Raw genomic sequence first — 17504 nt, 5'->3', positions numbered from 1 at the left:
CAAAACATGTAACAATCTCTTTGCTGCAAATTTGCACCCTAAATAACAGTAAGGTATGAAACTTAATAACTGTTAAATCCTTTAAGTTTGTGATGCTCATTCTCACAACACCATGTATATTCAGTATTTACTTGTCTCTGAATATATTAGAAATAACTATTTAAAATCCAAATCTCTGATGAGCTCAAAACAAGAGATGGGACCCTAATGAGTATGTTACAGTAAGATAAAAATAAAGCCCTCTGAAAGAAAGGAAAAGAGATTGTTTTTCCTTCCTCATTTTCTCCCTCTGAGAACTGAACTATGTCATACTTCTGCTTTCTCTTTAAAAAGACAGAAACTGTTTATTCTTTAGAATTATGATGAAAATAAAGCTTTTAACTAAGGAATCAGTGACATGTCCACTTTTTCTAATTTTCCATTGACAATTAAAACAATGTTCTACCCTAGAGAGATGATGTCACTCTGTAGGTAATTTAAACCAAAAACAAAATTAACATAAATAAGCACACTGACTATTGGTATCTACAATTTTGAAAAATATATCTGCTGGTATACACCTATTATACATTGAGGTATCTTTTATAGATATAAAAATTATTGGTCCACCTTCAAATTTTATCTTCCCTTAAACTGGTGACCTTCAGCCACGGCCTCCTTTATGCACTGTAGGATCCTACTTTTCAGATCATCTGAAAAGCTTTACAATTTTAATTTATACTTCTATTTGTTCTAATGCAGCCTTTATTGGATTGATATGTACAATGAATCATTTTAAATTTTATTTGATTTTTCTGCTGAAAAGTTTATTTGCTGTGACCATGTGGACAAAGACATCAAAGACACATATCTACAGAATGGTGGAGGCACATTTAAATCAGCGGCATTTCTCAGCTTCTAACCATTACTAAAATTGTGGTGTGGGATAGTGAAGAGAAGGTTTGGGATTCATATAGAACGGTGGGTGAGTGATAACCAAAACAAGCTTGGGGGATGCAGATAGAATTTGTCTCAAGCTCCAACTTCATCACTTAACCAGATGGACTAGTTTAACTCATGCTTTAATCTGAGTTGTAGTTTTCTCATTTGTAAAATGAGGATCATAATAATTGCAACAATAGATAGCAGTTATTTACTGCTATAAGCCTTGTGCCATGACCAAAGTTTTCCTACATTATTTAAAATCCATGAAATAATCCTTTAAGATAGAAACAATTCATTTCTAAAAGGAAACTGAGGCTAAGAGAGGTTGAATAATACTAATAAGAAGTATATCCTGTTGCATTTCCTTTCTGTTAGAGTGGCACTGTGTCACGGAATGTTGGGTGCAGATCAAATGAGATGCTGAATGTGAAAGCACTTAGTAGGTTGCAGGCACATGACTCAGCCAAAACTTAAGTGTTTTGTATTTGAACAGTGCTATTCTGTAAAAATATATTTATACATTAATAACATCATTTTCTTTCAAGTGTAACCTGCATAATTGAAAATTCCTTAAAAACCATAAAATGGTACTGACTAGCATAAGGCTTAATCTTGGACACTCTTACAGAGGTTGCTTTGTATACCACCCTTCATTCCCTAATAGCATTTTTGCTTTTTCAAAAGAGCCCAGATTTTTAAATTTTCCAAATAAATAAATACAATTCCTTCTCCGTTGTTCACAGTGTGAGGCAGGGGACATACGGTTAAGAAAGTTGTAACTTTTAATTAAAAAAGTTTAAAAATATACTATCATCAACTATCACCGTCATTAGATAAAAAGAAGGGATATTTTTGATCCAGAAAAGAAAGGATATAATCCCAGAATCAAGTGTGATTCTTTAAATTGAATATACTTAATGGTAAGAAAACCTCTTAAAATTATCTTCTATCTTTTTATTTTGCTGCCAGACAGTGAAATCCCGAAACCCTGTTATGGATCAGCATGGCTCATTAGACCACATTTGAGAACCACTGTTTTAGATTAAAAGCTGTATGAGACCCTGAAAAATCACAGGCTGTTCAGCAAACAGGCCCTGAGTAAGAATGTGTGCTCTGTCTTTAGTAGGAGTATAGGACTGCGATTCAGACCGTGAGCTCTGTAGTTAGGTATTTTAGGTTTAAATCCTGCCTCTGCTTCTGCTTGTATGATCTTTATGTCTCTAAGCCTCATCATTTCCTGGAGTTAAAATGGGTATAACAATAAATCAGGTAAGTCTCATAATAATATGATTAATATGAGAATTAAATGGAATGATTCATCCAAGAATCTTTATATTAAGCCCTCAATAAATGTTAGTTTTAAATTTAACTTGTTAACACTATTATTAGTAATTATTATTTTTATTCTTATTTCATATGATTATTAATTTATTTAGCTTCTTTGATTTTCAGTCTTCATGCTCTGTAAAATTGAGATAAAGTACCTAGTTTTCAGAGTTGCTGTGGAGCCTAAATGAGGTAATGCATGTTTGTACATAACTTGGCATGTATCAAAAGCCTGATAATAGTGTTAAAAGCAAAACATATACATGATTTTCACTTAAAGACTGACGAATATCTATTCTGAAGCTCTACTTACAAGTATTATAAAAAGGAACAACAACAGCAACAAACAATGAAGACATTATAATTTAAAAAACACCTTCAGCTTGGATATGAATGATGGTAAGACCAGATATACTTGCTTTCTCTCCTGCATAAGCTTATATTTTCAGGTGTCCTGGACAATTCTAGGAGTCAACCATGGTGCATTTATCTCCCACACCTATTGCCCACTAGTCATCACTGCGGTTATATCTGGAACCCAAACCTCCCTTTTATTTAATGTGCGGTAAAATCTGGCCAGTTGGAAGATTCTGGACAGTGATGGAATAAAACAAACAGATAAAATCAGCCTGTGTTACTATAATCTTGGTTCTTCAATAAAGAATATCCTAACAATTTTCTAATTCATGGGGAAATTGGATAATCTAATGTAAGCAGTTAAGGTTTGAGATCAATATTCTTTCTTTTGTTATTCTTAAAATGAGCTGGAGCAATGAAAGGGAAAAAGCTTTAGACTAAGGCATGTGCAAATATAGAACGTATGAAAAATTTAAAAACAGTAAACAAAAGAGCTAAAATTAAATTAGAAAAGAAAATAACCTCAAATATGGTAAATAAATTTAAAAATATTAGAGATAGTAAATAAAAGTCACTTGCAAAAGGCTGTGTAGCCTGAACATGGAGGTACACACACAGTTTCCTTTAAGTATCAGAACAGATCCCTCCCATTGCACAAGTACACAGACTGCCAAGGCAGTCATCATATAGGGAAATGAGACCATTTCAAACACATGGAAAAGAGTCGCCATGCTCCAAAATAGATCTTGGAAAGTTCATCATTTCCAAGTGAGTGAATAGGAAACTTGACTATTTTTAGCCTAATTAAAATTCAATGTATTTTTTTCTTGCCATTTTTAGACCACTCTTTTTCTCTCCACATCATTAAAGCCACACATACCATGGGTTTCTGACTAATTTTCATGTAAGTAATCAAAGATTAGTTTTGAAATTCTATTTAAAGCCATGTTTTGCTAAGAGTTGTGTTTTGCATTTTGTTAGTAGAAATTGCACCTTTAAAACAGTAAAGCAGATTAGGTTTTTGCATTTGACTCTAATTTTTATGAATGGGATGTCAACCTGGCAAAGCACAATTTCCCTTTTGTGTAAACCACAATGCAGAGTGGAATATTATAAGCCTGAGTATATCCCATGACAGCTGCAGAGGTTAATATTTAGAATAAATAAGAAAAATTACTATTTAATTCTCTTGACTTTCTATCCACGGATCTGCTGCTCAAACGCACACAAAATGCAAAACTGAAAGACATTTTATATCCTAAAAACAGAGCTTTGGCTGTCATGCATTTATAATGAGCACACTTCCCTTTTCTGATCTACTTACATACTGGAGTCAGACCTCCTTGGCTCATTTCCAAATCCATCTTATTAGTTGCGTGTTCTTCCGTAGGTTACTTACCTCTCTGTTCTTCACTTTCCTTGTGAGTAAAAGCATGCAATAGTACCTACCTCAGAGGGTGGCTGTGAAATTAAAATACATTAAAGTTGATAAAAGGCATAGAAAATTACTGGCTCATAGTAAGTGCTATGTGTTAGTTATTGTTACCATTATTGCTATTATTGAAATATTTCAATGTCTATTTCATATCCGAGTTTTCTCAAAAGTTTTCACAACTTACTTTTTTTTAGAAAGTAGAAATTATACATTTCTGGGAATCAGGGATTGATCAAAGTTTCACACTTGTGTCTGTTTAGATTATCTTCCAATCAGTGTCCACACTATCACTTAATTTCTGAGAATCTACCAGAAAGACAGTACTTTGGGTACTAAGTGGTGAATGTGTGGGGAGGACACAGTGCTGGCAAGCAGTTCAGATGGAAGGTTGCTGGAGTAGTCCAAGTGATAGATGACAGTGGTCTGCCTACCTTAGAGGTAGTGGATATTAAACTTTTAACATGCTTAAGTTTAGTATAAAGCTTCTTCAAGTTTGAGAATAAAGACTCAAACACATTTGATCAAATAGCACATCATTAACATTGATAATACACTTTTTTTATTTTTTTTTCAAGATACAGTTTTGCTCTTGTTGCCCAGGCTGGAATTCAATGGCACTATCTTGGCTCACTGCAACTTCCACCTCCCAGGTTGAAGCAATTCTCCTGCTTCAGCCTCCCTAGTAGCTGGGATTACAGGCACACACCACCACCCCCAGCTAAATTTTTTTATTTTTAGTAGAGACGGGGTTTCACTATGTTGGCCGGGCTGGTCTCGAACTCCTGACCTCAGGCAATCCACCTGCCTCAGCCTCCCAAAGTGCTGGGATTACAGGAGACGGGCCACTGCACAGCCATTTTTTTTTTTTTTCCTGAAGGTAGTCAGTGTTTACTTCACTATGTCCTACTTTGCAGAAAGCAGGCGTTGTAGGAATAGGGCAAAATAAAAGTAATTAATTTTGAAGTAGGGGCAATGGGGATTGAGAGAGATATTGTGGAACGATTCAAACAATGAGGCTTTTCCTTGGGAAGGCCAGCTTCTAGAATAAATGAGAATGGTATATAAAATGGTAGGTGTAGGACAAACTAGGAGAAGGGGAGGGGACACGAGAGACAAGTTCTGCCTCTTATACAATGTAATGCAGAGCCACTCTTATTCATGTGTTTAACTGTCTTTGAGGTCATCTATAAGTACATTAATGCACATATTTTTCTGCATTCACTTATGGCTCCCTGCAGCTTTGTAGTTCCTTTAAGGAGAGCACTAGATGTGGAGTCAGAAGGCTGGAGTTCTCATGGCAGAAGTATTACCTCCTGGTTGGAAAATACGTCATCTCTGCCATAGTCTCCTCTTTAATGAATGCATTGGGCTCCTGAATAATAATAAGAGTAAAGTATTAGTTATCAAGAAGATATATGGCATTACTTCAAATGCTAGAAATGCCTCTTTAACAAATTAAAATGCAGACCATAGCTTCCAGTTTTGATATTTGTGGACTCCACATTGCTACTCTTCAAATATGCCTAGATATTAATATTTTAGTAGCTGAGAAGAAATGCTAAGTTTCTCATTGACCTTGCATTCACTAAAATAACACATCTAATTTGAAGAATATGTATTTTCCTCATGGGATGCAATACAATCGTTTTCATTTTGAATGGGAAAAGAAGCCACCCAGTAAACTCTTATTTTTTTCTAAATTGGCCCTCGAGCAAGGATCATTCACCATTTTGCTGGGATTTTGCTTTAGTGCCACCTTTGCAGTCTATGTGATGTTAGTAATGAAAAAGTGGTCTAATATCATTCTGACCTTTCAGTCCTGTAGTATGCCCAGGGAAGAAGGTGCTAAAGCAATTTGCATTGCTATGTACCCTGTGCCATGAACTTCTGTGAATCTTGGGCTAAAGAGATTCCATTCCAATGTCCATAAACACCAATGTTTTCTATGATGCATCCTTATACTTGAAAGAATTCTGTCAGTCAGACTTAAGGTTAGAAACAAATAATTAAGCTGAAAGTTGGGTTAATTAATGGATGAGTCAAGTCAATTTAAAATTTAAATTTGGCAGCAGTACAATTTTCCTTTCTTTTTCCCTTGTTGCCTGTGTTGACTTTATGAACACCTCACTAGAGAAGAAATCTCAAAAAGCAACGCTTTCTTTAAAAATTATTATTGTTTGTGAACTTGATTCTTTCTTTTTCCCTTGTTACCTATGTTGACTTTATGAACACCTCACTAGAGAAGAAATTAGCTACTCAAACAATTTAGGATTAATTGCTTTCAGGGCTTGGATCCACATTGGGAAAATGAGAAGGAAAAATGTTTTTTTGGGTTTTTTTTCTTGCCTATAAGAGGCATAAATACCACCTAAGTAGCTCCAGCCTAGTCCTAGAAGCAGAGGAGAAATAGAGGCATGACTTTGTGATTAAGAGAGCAGAGGGCTGTAACAGTTCTGCATGATTAAACTGAATACTATGTTCTGAACATGCGTGCTGTGTTTTAAATGTTCACTAAAGAAAACCAACTCAAACCCAAAATAGAAGAATGGATGTTAAGAATATGAATGAATTATTGGTTTGGAGGAAGTACTACAGATAAATAGCTGAAAGCTCTGGGGAAACAGCTAGTTGATACCTTAAAACAAGAAAACTTTAAGCCTCAGTGTGGCAAGAATCACTGCAGGAGAAAAAAAAAAAAAACTCTATTTATGGACACATTTAGGGAAGTTTTAACTCATTTCTCTAAGAGAAGAGAGCGTCTCATGGATATGCTGGGACAAAGAAATAAATGATAACTCTGTCCTTTGTAATCTGGTAGAGAAATAAGAAAAATTAGCAGGTAGCTATCTACAATACAAAAAGAAGATTAAACCACCATAAAACAAGTATAAAATGGTATAATTTGTGATTCAAAAATTGCTATATTTGTCCTGAAAAATTTATCAATGCAACTTTTTTTATAAAAAGGTTTTTCTTTTTTAATTATACTTTAAGTTCTAGGGTATATGTGCACAACATTCAGGTTTGTTACATAGGTATACATTTGCCATGTTGGTTAGCTGCACCCATCAACTCGTCATTTACATTAGGTATGTCTTCTGATGCTATCCCTCCCCCAGCCCCCAGCCCCCCTACAGGCCTAGGTGTGTGATGTTCCCCGCCCTGTGTCCAAGTGTTCTCATTGCTCAATTCCCACCTATGAGTGAGAACTTGCCGTGTTTGGTTTTCTGTCCTTGTGATAGTTTGCTGAGAATGAAGGTTTCCAGCTTCATCCATGTCCCTGCAAAAGATATGAACTCATCCTTTTTTTATGACTGCTCTATGCAACTTTTAAGTACACAAACAGTCTGGGAAATATTTGGTATATGCAGAAATACTAGAATTTCCAGATCATTATTCTTGAGGGCAGGGGCTTAGAAACTCATTTTTTCCCCAATACACTGTCATAATAAAGAGATTGAGAAAATTATTTCAATGAATGCATAGCAACAGAGAAGAATACTTTACATAATACATGGGTATTTAATATATACCTATATATTTGTACATACACAAACACACAGTTCACATGTATGGGACCTCTGGAAACTCCAAAACAAGAGATATCAATCATGATATGATATGACATCTTGGTTGGGGGAATTAAACGCTATCCAGGAAAGGCTAAAAAGAAGGAGGCAGCATGTAAGTTAAGCTTTAGGAGACTGCACCTTTCAAAAAGAGAAAATAAAGTAAGGCAGGCGTCTCAAACTGATTGAAATTATTGTGTACAATCAGTGTCTCCATTTCCTCACTTCACATTTATTTCTCGACCCCCACCCAATTCATGACTAAAATTGCTCTCAATTAAATCCAATTGTGAGCTCTCAGTCCTTATTCCACTTGATCTACTGGTAACATCCCGCATGAGTGCTCGCTTTCTCCTCCCTGGCTTCCATAAAATTACATTCTCTTTCTCTCTCTCTCTCTGTCTCTCTCTCTCTCCTCTCTCTCTCTCTCTCTCCTATAGTCTTTCATCTCTGTCTTTCTTTACAGGATTGTTTTCCATTTCCCTTTAAATATTTGTGTTTTCCAGGATGTTTTACTTTTCTTTTAATTTTCTACCTTAAACTTTTTTCCTGTATGTTTTCTTTCTTTCTTCCCTGTTTTTACTTCTCCAGAGATAATATGCTTTATTCCTATGCTGTCAGCTGAAGCAGATTCGCTATGTCTCTTAAATTTACATGTCTAGAACGAAATTATCTCTTGAGGCACTAATTTCTATATCTACTTAATATCATCACATGGATAAGCCAAAGATATTACTTTTTTTTCCTCCAAATTCAACTATTTATCTTCCCTCTCCAAAATATTCCTCGTCCCGACTTGGTGAATGACATCACAACTCTCTTATTATCTATGAAAGAGGCCTGGAATTCATCATACAATTTTTCTCTTTCATCTCACCTCTAATTTCCATTGTTCACCAAATCCTACAAAATCTACCTTTAAAATAATTTCCTGATTTTTTTTCCTTTTCTGTCTCCAACAAGGAGGCCTAATTGATTCTTCCCTCTGTCACTGCAGCAAGACTGCGGGTGTCCAGTTAATCTGTATCCTTCCTTTTTTCAATCTAATATGCCTCTTATTTTTCCACCAGAGTGATCTACCAAAATGGCAAATCTGATTATTTCAGAAACCTATATTAACTCCTTCAAGGACCCCTATCTACTATCTTCCTGATAAAATGCAAACCCTTTAGTATGGTAGGCATGCAAGCTTCCTTGTGTATAATCTGTGTCCTTTAGACCCTGCTGGGGCAACCAAAATACCTGTGGTTTCCCCAAGTCACCATGTTGTTTGAAGCCACAATCTAGTGTCCTGCCTGTAACACTTCATTTTTTCCCCTCCTTATCTAGCTCATTCTGTTCTGTCATTTCAATGCTGAATCATATCCCCTTTTGGGTAACCTCCCTAGAAAATTTCCCTGATGCCCAGGTTAGGTGTCCGGTTAGACACCCTCACGACATTTCTCTACTGGAATACCTACTACAGGGCTGCATAATGTTTGTTGGTTTGTCTGTCTCTTCCAGTCCCCATGGAACTAGGATCTGTAATCTGTCACAATATCCCTTGACTAGGACATAATAGGCACTTAGTACATATGTATTGAGTTTTAATATATGAGCAAAGCTATTCAGATGGAAATTTGTTAGATGTGTTACGGGAGAATGATTAATACATTTTAAGGATGGAAGAAGGTAAGATTTGAAATGATGAATTCTGAACTACCGGGCAAATAAAGGGCAGGGAGTGAGACTAGGGTTGCAGTGAGACATGAAAACCAAAGAAAAGCAGCTCTGCAATGGAACCATTGATGTAAAGGGACACACACACACACACACAAGCACACACACACACATTGATTTTGAGGCAGAAGAATATAGACTGAGGTTGACACGCAAGGGCACAGGGTTGAAAGTGAAGCATGGACTCCAAATCAGGAGTCAGTTTTTCTAGTGTAACTACAGCTTCAGAACTAAAATTAAGGAGCTGTTGAGGTTTTCTACCTGACTTGGATAGGAAAGCTAAGCTAGGATTATACCATGAAACATCTTAAATACTGGGCTGAAGAGGAGTTCTAAGTCTTGCTGTCCTTGGACAATCACTGAACAATTATGGACAGAAGGGGACAAAATTAGAGATTAGAAAGCAAGTCTAACCATGTTGTATAATACTGAATTCAGCACAAAGAAACTTAATGTGACTGAATATTAGGAGAATAAGTATTTTATTAATGATAACAAAAACTTAAACTAGAGGTGTGACAGTGATACTTAGAGGAAGAAGTATGTAGTATCCATGGGAAAATCTGGAAGTAGCCTGAGACTTGATAAGAGAGAGGAAAGACATAAATTTTACTGAAATAGTTAAACATAAATTTTAGTGAAATGGAATAGTCAAATATTTCACTGAACCAGGTACTTTATTTCTTTGAGAAATAACTCCTTAGGTTTAGATTATATGTGTTATTCTGGTACAAAGAATACCAATTTATATGCTATTTTTTTCAAATAAGGCGAGACTTTAATTTTTAACAAAGACAGAATCTTATACCTCAGGTATCCCCTGGTACCCCGGAGGTACCAGGCAGCTGTGCAGAGCTGCAGGCATAGGCTAAGAAGTGCCGCCAGCTTCAGTGAGGTATATGTTGCCTTGCCAACTTGTATTAGGGACATTTTTCTGTATGCTGTGATCCACTCTTTCTTCCCTGAAACATTTTTTTCTTAAAAACCAAAACAAAACTACATTCTAATCAGAAAACACTGTTTTTGAAAAGCCAATTCAAGAAAATTACTGTTAGAAGTATTGAGCAACAGATACTGATAACATTTTTTCTACTGATTCTTCTCCAATGTTCTATCTTTGTGATTCACTTTTAACATAAAAATTTAAAGACCTCAAACCTCTCCATATTGCTGGTTTTCTAAACGTATAAGGGAAGTCAGAAACATATGTTAATATGATTTTCTGTGTTTTGATACTAGAATTGAAAACAAGTTAGTATCATTATGAAAACACAAAATCTTATCAGTTGGTTTTATAACACTCATTATATGAAGCTCTAGAAGATCACATTCACATTGAAAAGCACATAGTTGTCACAGAAATGATGCTTTTAATTAAGTGAAAGATCCATACCTGATTGGGATGATTACTTATGTATTTCTCATTCTCTACCAGACACGACATCCTTGAGGATGGGGATATGACTTATTTGTCTATGTCTCTTCAGGCTTAGTGCAATGCTCAGCATATAACAATCAAAATTTTTTTGAATGAATGACATTTTAAAAAATATAACACTTACATAGAACTTACCATGCACCAGACACCTACCCAAATGCTTTACAAATATTAACTTATTTAATTCATATTCTACAAAGAAAATTGAGGCACAGAGAGGTTACATTATGTGCCCAAATCACACAAATAGAAAGTTATGGAGCCAGAAGTCAAACTCAAGCAGAGCTGTGACAGAATTTGTACTCTTAACTTATATTATCTTTAAATAAATGCTGCTGTTAAGTTGTAAAAAATATAAATATGTATATGTAATGTAATCCATCATTGAACTTAAAAAGACCTGGGTTCAAATATATTTTTAATTTACTTGGTTCGTGGCTTTGAGCAAGTTCATTAACCTAATGGGTCCTCAATTTTCTCAAACATAAAATCATAATAATAGTTTGTAACTCACAAGGCTACTCTTAGTTTAAAACATAATTTGTATAAAAGTACTAGATTATCATTGGCACCGGGTATATGGTAGTTAGTGTGCCAAGGGGAATGATGCTATTTTTCTCTTTTTCCCCTTTCGAAAGTGTATTTGTACCTTACACATCATACAGGTCTTAAGCAAAAGGAGATGAAATTGTATGTTTCATCAAGTATTATTTTCAACATCTCTCAAAGCTAGAGTTCATTTACTAAAGCATTTTCTGGTTGGGCAGATCAACTTCAAACTCAATAGCTTGTTTTCTGGATAAAAAATGTTTTTCCGAGAAGCTGTTATGGTCTAAATATCTAACATCAAATATTAAAATATTTTTCTTCTAATTGTAAGATCAAGTTACACATATATATGTATGTTTATACATATATATTTCTTTTTTAAAAAGAAAAATCTATTTGACCAGCAATGTAACAAACAGCATTTATTTTTATCAAGAGCCTCCAACATCAGTGAGTTCTACCAAGTCTGGTGGAAACCCTCTTGGTCAGAGGCTCTCAGTCCTGGTTGCGTACTACAATCACCTAAAGAAATACATCAAATTGCAGACCCTTTCCACAGATACTCTGATTTAATTGAATTGGGGTAAGGTTGGGCATCCATATTTTTCGGAAGTTCTCCTATTAACCCTAATTTGCAGCCCGAGTTGAGAATACTGGTTTAGATTATCATTGAAAACATTACCCATCTCCTATTTCCATCTCACTTGGACTCTAATAAAAACCAACAATAGATATTATTTTCATTCATGTTAACATTGACAGAGTCTGAGAGGTTCATCAAGAACAGGATTGCCATGGCACAACTAAACTAATAGTTAGCTCCCTTTCTTCAACTGATTAGAGCAAATGCTCTCCATCCACCATCAATCATTACCTCCGGTTTCAAAATGAGAAACAGAAGCCGTATTTATATCAGCTATTTCTTTTTAACTTTGAGAATCATGAAACAAAACAACTCCAAGATTATTTATATGTTCTTATAAACTAGTTATAATGAAGATTACTTGTTTACTTATTGTGTTGATGTAGTCAGTGAATAAACTTAGAACATTTTATAATATGACCAGATATTATTCTTGGGCTATAGTTCATAAAATAAACTTCGGGTTAGAGGCATTCAACCAGAATAAATCCCAGCTGATGGATGTTTTGAGCTATGTTGAAATATTGAGTAGAAATGAGTATCCACTGAGAATATCAACTTAAACTGTAAAAGTTTTACACATCTAATCACCTTAGTTTCTCTCATAATACTAGTGTATAACCAGCAACCTCAAGTTTTTAAAGCTGAGTTCTTTTACTACTGAACTCATAGGCTAGCAATATGCATTAGAAATTACACTTTATAAATTCCATAACACTAAAAGCATTCCTACTTTGTCCTTAATGGTAAGCCAACTGGCCAAAATACACAAAATATTTGCTCTCTATGATCATTTAATACAGACTTAAACTCGGACACTCTGTAATTTAAAGATTAGCTTTAAGAACTACTTTGTAAAACTCTGACTTATTTTGAACATTTCACTTTCAATCACCAAATAATTTAAACAAATAGCCTTACACAGAAAACTTGATTCTGGTTAACCACAGCCAGGAAATAGGGTCTCCTGAAGATCAGCAAGTGGAACACTGCCTTCTCTTCTTGCATATATCACATAATATTAGGTTAAAGCTTTCATATAAAACTTTGCTTAGGTAGATTTGCTAAATAAAGTCAGTATGGTAGTTTACTAATCTCAATTGTATTGTTGATTTTTGGCTTGGACCTCAAGGAAAATGAATGTTTTGAGAAAAGGAATTAATTTGTCACAGCTTTTCTTGATGTCTTTCACCTAGACTTGGGAAAAGCATCATGAAAAATAGTACTCTTTTGGAAACTATGCACACAACATATTTTTCCTAATAGGTGTGAAGAATGGCTGCTATGCATAAATGATTGTTGGAAAATAATTCTCTGTAAAACATGACCTAACAAGCAACTCCATTCACTACTGTGCTCATTTCCAATATCCAGAACAACCATGACACATCTTATAGATGCCGGTATTATCTGTTTGTCACTTAATAAACACTCTGGGAAAATTCACAACTTTATCCCCCGTAGTTTTCCTACCCAGTAACTTGGAGAATAAAACTTTTTAGGGAAAATTGATATTAACAACATAGTAAAAGTCACAAGAAATCAGAAGATTCTTCAATATGAAACCATAAGTTGTTGGCTTTTCCCGGGACACCTATTGTTCTTTTTTCTTTATTAAGGGTAAAGTAAAGCATCTGAGACCTAGCTGACCCTACATGAGAACCTCAAGCACCACAATCAAACCGCAGTTCTATAATTAAAAAGCAAGGTGCCTATCGCCCCTGCACTGTTAAACATCCCTTGGACACCCCAAATCCTTAAGTCCCGCTCATTTCCAGACCCTCCTTACCTGGAATTCTGTCACTGGGCGGCCAGGCACAGCTCAATAGAAGCGAAGGGTGTTCGCAGGTGTGGCTCCAGGGATTCAGGAGTTCAAGCTTCAGCGCCCATCTCATGGGCAGGAGATGTCAGCCGCAGGGTGAGGTGCGGACGTGCCCACCTCTCCAACCCGGGAAGGCCGCCAGTCGCGCGGCGCAGCCCACCCAGAGGCTGGGGGGCTGACTTTCCTAGTTTGACGTGAGAGCAAACTGCGTTAGTCTCTGTCCTCCCTCTCCGCCCCTCTCCTGGTTTTCTGACACTTTAAATCTGTCTTAGATGGTTCAGACCCAAGTCTAGGTTGTATTATCAGCTAAAAGACAACTGTTCTTTCCCCAGGCTTGCTTTCTCCTTCCCCAAAGTCCGGGAGGCTCACCTTCCCTGTGCCTTCCTGCGCTCGCCCAGCTGTGAAGCTGTGCGCAAACTTCTCCTGACTTAAGAGTCTCAATCCTCGCCTGCGCTCCCGCCCCACCCCCGCCCGCCTCCCGACAGGCGGCAGACTAGGTGGCAGCAGAATTGATGAGAGCCAGCCCCGCCACTCCCGGACCCCGCCGCCCCCGTCAGCCCCCTCCTGTCCCAGGAGAGGGAGGGGAGAGCTGGTGAGCTCCGTGCGCCTCGCGCCAGCCCCCGTCGCCCCAGCCCGCGAGTGGGGCTGCGCTCGCGGCTGCTGCCTCGCTCCAGTAGGGGCTGGAGCTCACTCTGCGAGTCCGGGAGACTAAAGCGCCGCGTAAACACAGGAAGCAGGCGAGGGACCCGAGTTAGACCTTGAGTAGGGAGGGAGAGGGGGGCGACAGTCTGGGCTGGGAGACAGCTTTCTGGGAGCCCTGTTCCCTCCCCGGAGGATGCAAATTCCGGAGGGAGGTGAGTTTCCACAAGAACCTTACCCCAGAGACAGTGTGACCCTGGCTTCTTCAGCCGCCACTCCGGGGATAGTACTGGGGAGCCTGTGGAGGAAGGGTCGGTAGTGGGCTAGGTAGTGAAAGGGGTGAGGGCGTGGGAAGACGGCTGGCTAAGAGCTGGGGTGCTAAAAGGAAAAAAGAGCTGAGAGGAAGGAGATGAGAAGAGACACCTTGGGGATCACGCAAACCCTGGGAGAGCGTCCGGAGTTGGGCGACTGTAGGTTGGGGGCACAACTTGGATTTGGAGAAAGAGTGCCCTCCGTGTAGGGGACTACTGGTGGGCACAGTGGTTTAGGGTGAATGAAAACAGAGAGGACGGCGCGAGAAGACGGGGATATGGGGTGCCTGACTTGGTGTCGGACACTGCGACTCCTCTTCTTTCCCCCTAAAACCCTCGATGTCAGCAGGAGTCCGGGACAATCCAATTCCAGGCGGGGCGCAGCAGAGGCTGGCAGGCGAGCTCTGGGAGGCAGGCAAGTTGATTCCAAGGAGGAGTCACCTTCAACCTCTTTCAGCCCACGACTGGGTGGAGCAAGGCAGGAGTCAACACTTTTTTCCTAACTCTGTTTAGGCGATGTTGGACTAAGAAAGCACCATCTGGTGCGTCCCGGGACCACAAGGTGGCTGTGCACCGTCGAGGTTACTAAACACTGTTTCCTTGGCAAAAGAATTAATAGCAAAAATTTAATAGGAGGGGAAGAAAGCCAGACGGGAACAGCACACTTTCCCTGGTGGTCTTAGGTTCTCATAAGCACAGGGGACAGCACCAGGTGACAGAGAAGGAGGTGTCCTGTGAATGGAACTGCAGCCCTCACCCGACCATCCTTGGAGCTCTTCCATGGAAACATCGGTGACTGTGGGCAAAAGATGTGCCCATTTTATTTTGCATGCTCCTGTTTATTTTGAATCCTCGTGCCCCACCCCAGAGAGACAACAGGGACCCCTAATTTGTGTGGCTGAGGCAGGAGATCCAGTGGAGGACAGACTCCAGGATGAGATCAGCTCTCACACCCAACATTCCAGGGATTTTGTTTTTCCAGGCTCCCTTCCCTATATGCTCCCCCCTTCCCTGCCATCTCCTGACTGGTGACCCAGAGGGCTGTGTGTGACTCACAGTGCATTCAAACCCTAAGGCACGGACTCACTGCAGAGGAAGATTGTACAGTACCTTCATTCCCAGGATAAGTAGGAATGATGTTGTTAGCAGTAAGAAATGTGACTAGGAAAGGAGGCTGGGCAACTGGGAGACAAGGAGGCTTTCAAAGGAACACACACACACACACACACACACACACACACACACACACAGAGTAACTTAAACAAAGCCTGTATAAGAAACCCTTCTGAATTCAGAATTTAGATACAAATCTTCACTCCATGCTATCTATCTGTCTTGGGTTCAATAGCTCCCTGCTTTCCAACTGCTCCTGACCAGTCAACACTTGACCATGACCTCCTTTAAGAATTCTCTTTTGGAATATTAATTACCTTCTTTTGGTGCAAACAGCAGAGAAATATTAAAGTTGTTTGAGAGTCTCCTTTGGTCAGTTGCTGGGGGCCAAACACAGAATTTCTCAGTTTGTAGCCCAAGTCGCTGAAATAACAATGATTCAGGGAGATTATTGCCAAGTAGAAAGTGTTACCGCCCTGAGCATTGTGTGATAGAACAAGTACAAGAAGATTTTTCTGCTGGAGGTTAAATCCTAGGGCAGCCTACCTGATATTGACAGCCAGTATTCTGAAAGCAGGATGGGCTTGATTCTATAAATCTAATGAACATATGTGGGATACCAGCCCTTAACCATAATGTAAACAAAGCAAAGTCTAAAAGTTATTGAGAAAAATGACATGGTGTATTATAAAACTTTAAACTGTGTGTGGTCTAAGCATAAGCAACCTCAGCTGATTAAAATGTAAACTGTGTTTGATATCATATTGGGGGAAACAATGAGAGTTACCTGTAGGCAGACTATTTCAGGGAAGGTGACACAGCAGAAGCAAGATGAAGCTCTCTGGTCCCCTAAGAAGATTAAACTGACTTTGTCAGTAACAGATATATATTGAACACCAAAGGGGTTATGTACCTGTTGGAAACACTTGGATTTCACAGAAATTTAACTCTACTGCTTTCTTAATATTATCACAATATTTTCTACATGGACACAGTGTGGTAAGTTTTTGGAGGGTGGATGTTAACATGGGGTGGTCTGATAAGAGGAATTGGCATTGTTTTGAAAATGTTATGAGACCCATTACTGGATCTTGAAATCAAGTTAGTGGGCATAAGGAACATTTAAAAAATGAAGTGGAATAGGATAGAAAATATCAGAATTCATTGCCATTTGAAAGCACAAGAGTGGTTTCTTGAAACTTATGTCTCTCTCTCTCTCTCTCCCTGTGTGTGTGTGTGTGTGTGTGTGTGTGTATTAAATTACAAAGTAAAATGTATTTCTTTCTGTGGATCACAAAAATACCTTAAGACACTTGGTTAGAATAACCTATTCTTCAAGTAGAATATCTTATATTTTCAAATAAGCTTTCAAATGAAATTAGTCCATCAAAGGGGCATTCAGAAAATAAACATCTTAAAATGTGGTAGTCACACATTCCTGGTACTTTTATTGATTGTTTATTTTAAAATCCCTTGCCTTTATGAGACTTTGCCCCTTTATCTCTGTCCCTCTTCCTCTTTAGAAAATTTCCCCTTTGGACAGTTACTAATTTAGGGAGAAGTATTCTGTGTATCTTGTCTACAGACTTTTCAATGCAAACTCCACTTCAATTCTGAAACCCTCCATCCTCATTGCTGAGGGTGTGAAGTCCTGCCACT

The 17504-nt window shown here is 38.1% G+C and overlaps 1 protein-coding gene across 1 annotated transcript in view; it reads right to left on the bottom strand.

Moving 5' to 3' along the window:
- CALCR (calcitonin receptor) overlaps nt 1-14190 on the bottom strand; it is a 152080-nt gene extending 137890 nt beyond the window's left edge. The window contains exons 1-2 of the mRNA XM_023226693.3: nt 14152-14190; nt 13750-13966 (exon numbers count right to left, since the gene is read on the bottom strand). Of these exons, the coding sequence (XP_023082461.2) occupies nt 13750-13855 (106 nt within the window). The 5' untranslated portion in view covers nt 13856-13966; nt 14152-14190. The remainder of the gene's footprint in view (nt 1-13749; nt 13967-14151) is intronic.
- Nucleotides 14191-17504: the final 3314 nt, after the last annotated feature.

This window comes from Piliocolobus tephrosceles, chromosome 8 (genome assembly GCF_002776525.5).
Source record: "Piliocolobus tephrosceles isolate RC106 chromosome 8, ASM277652v3, whole genome shotgun sequence".
Classification (NCBI taxonomy): Eukaryota; Metazoa; Chordata; class Mammalia; order Primates; family Cercopithecidae; genus Piliocolobus; species Piliocolobus tephrosceles.
Note: the sequence above shows the minus strand (reverse complement) of the source record. Positions and strands in the feature narration are given on the sequence as shown.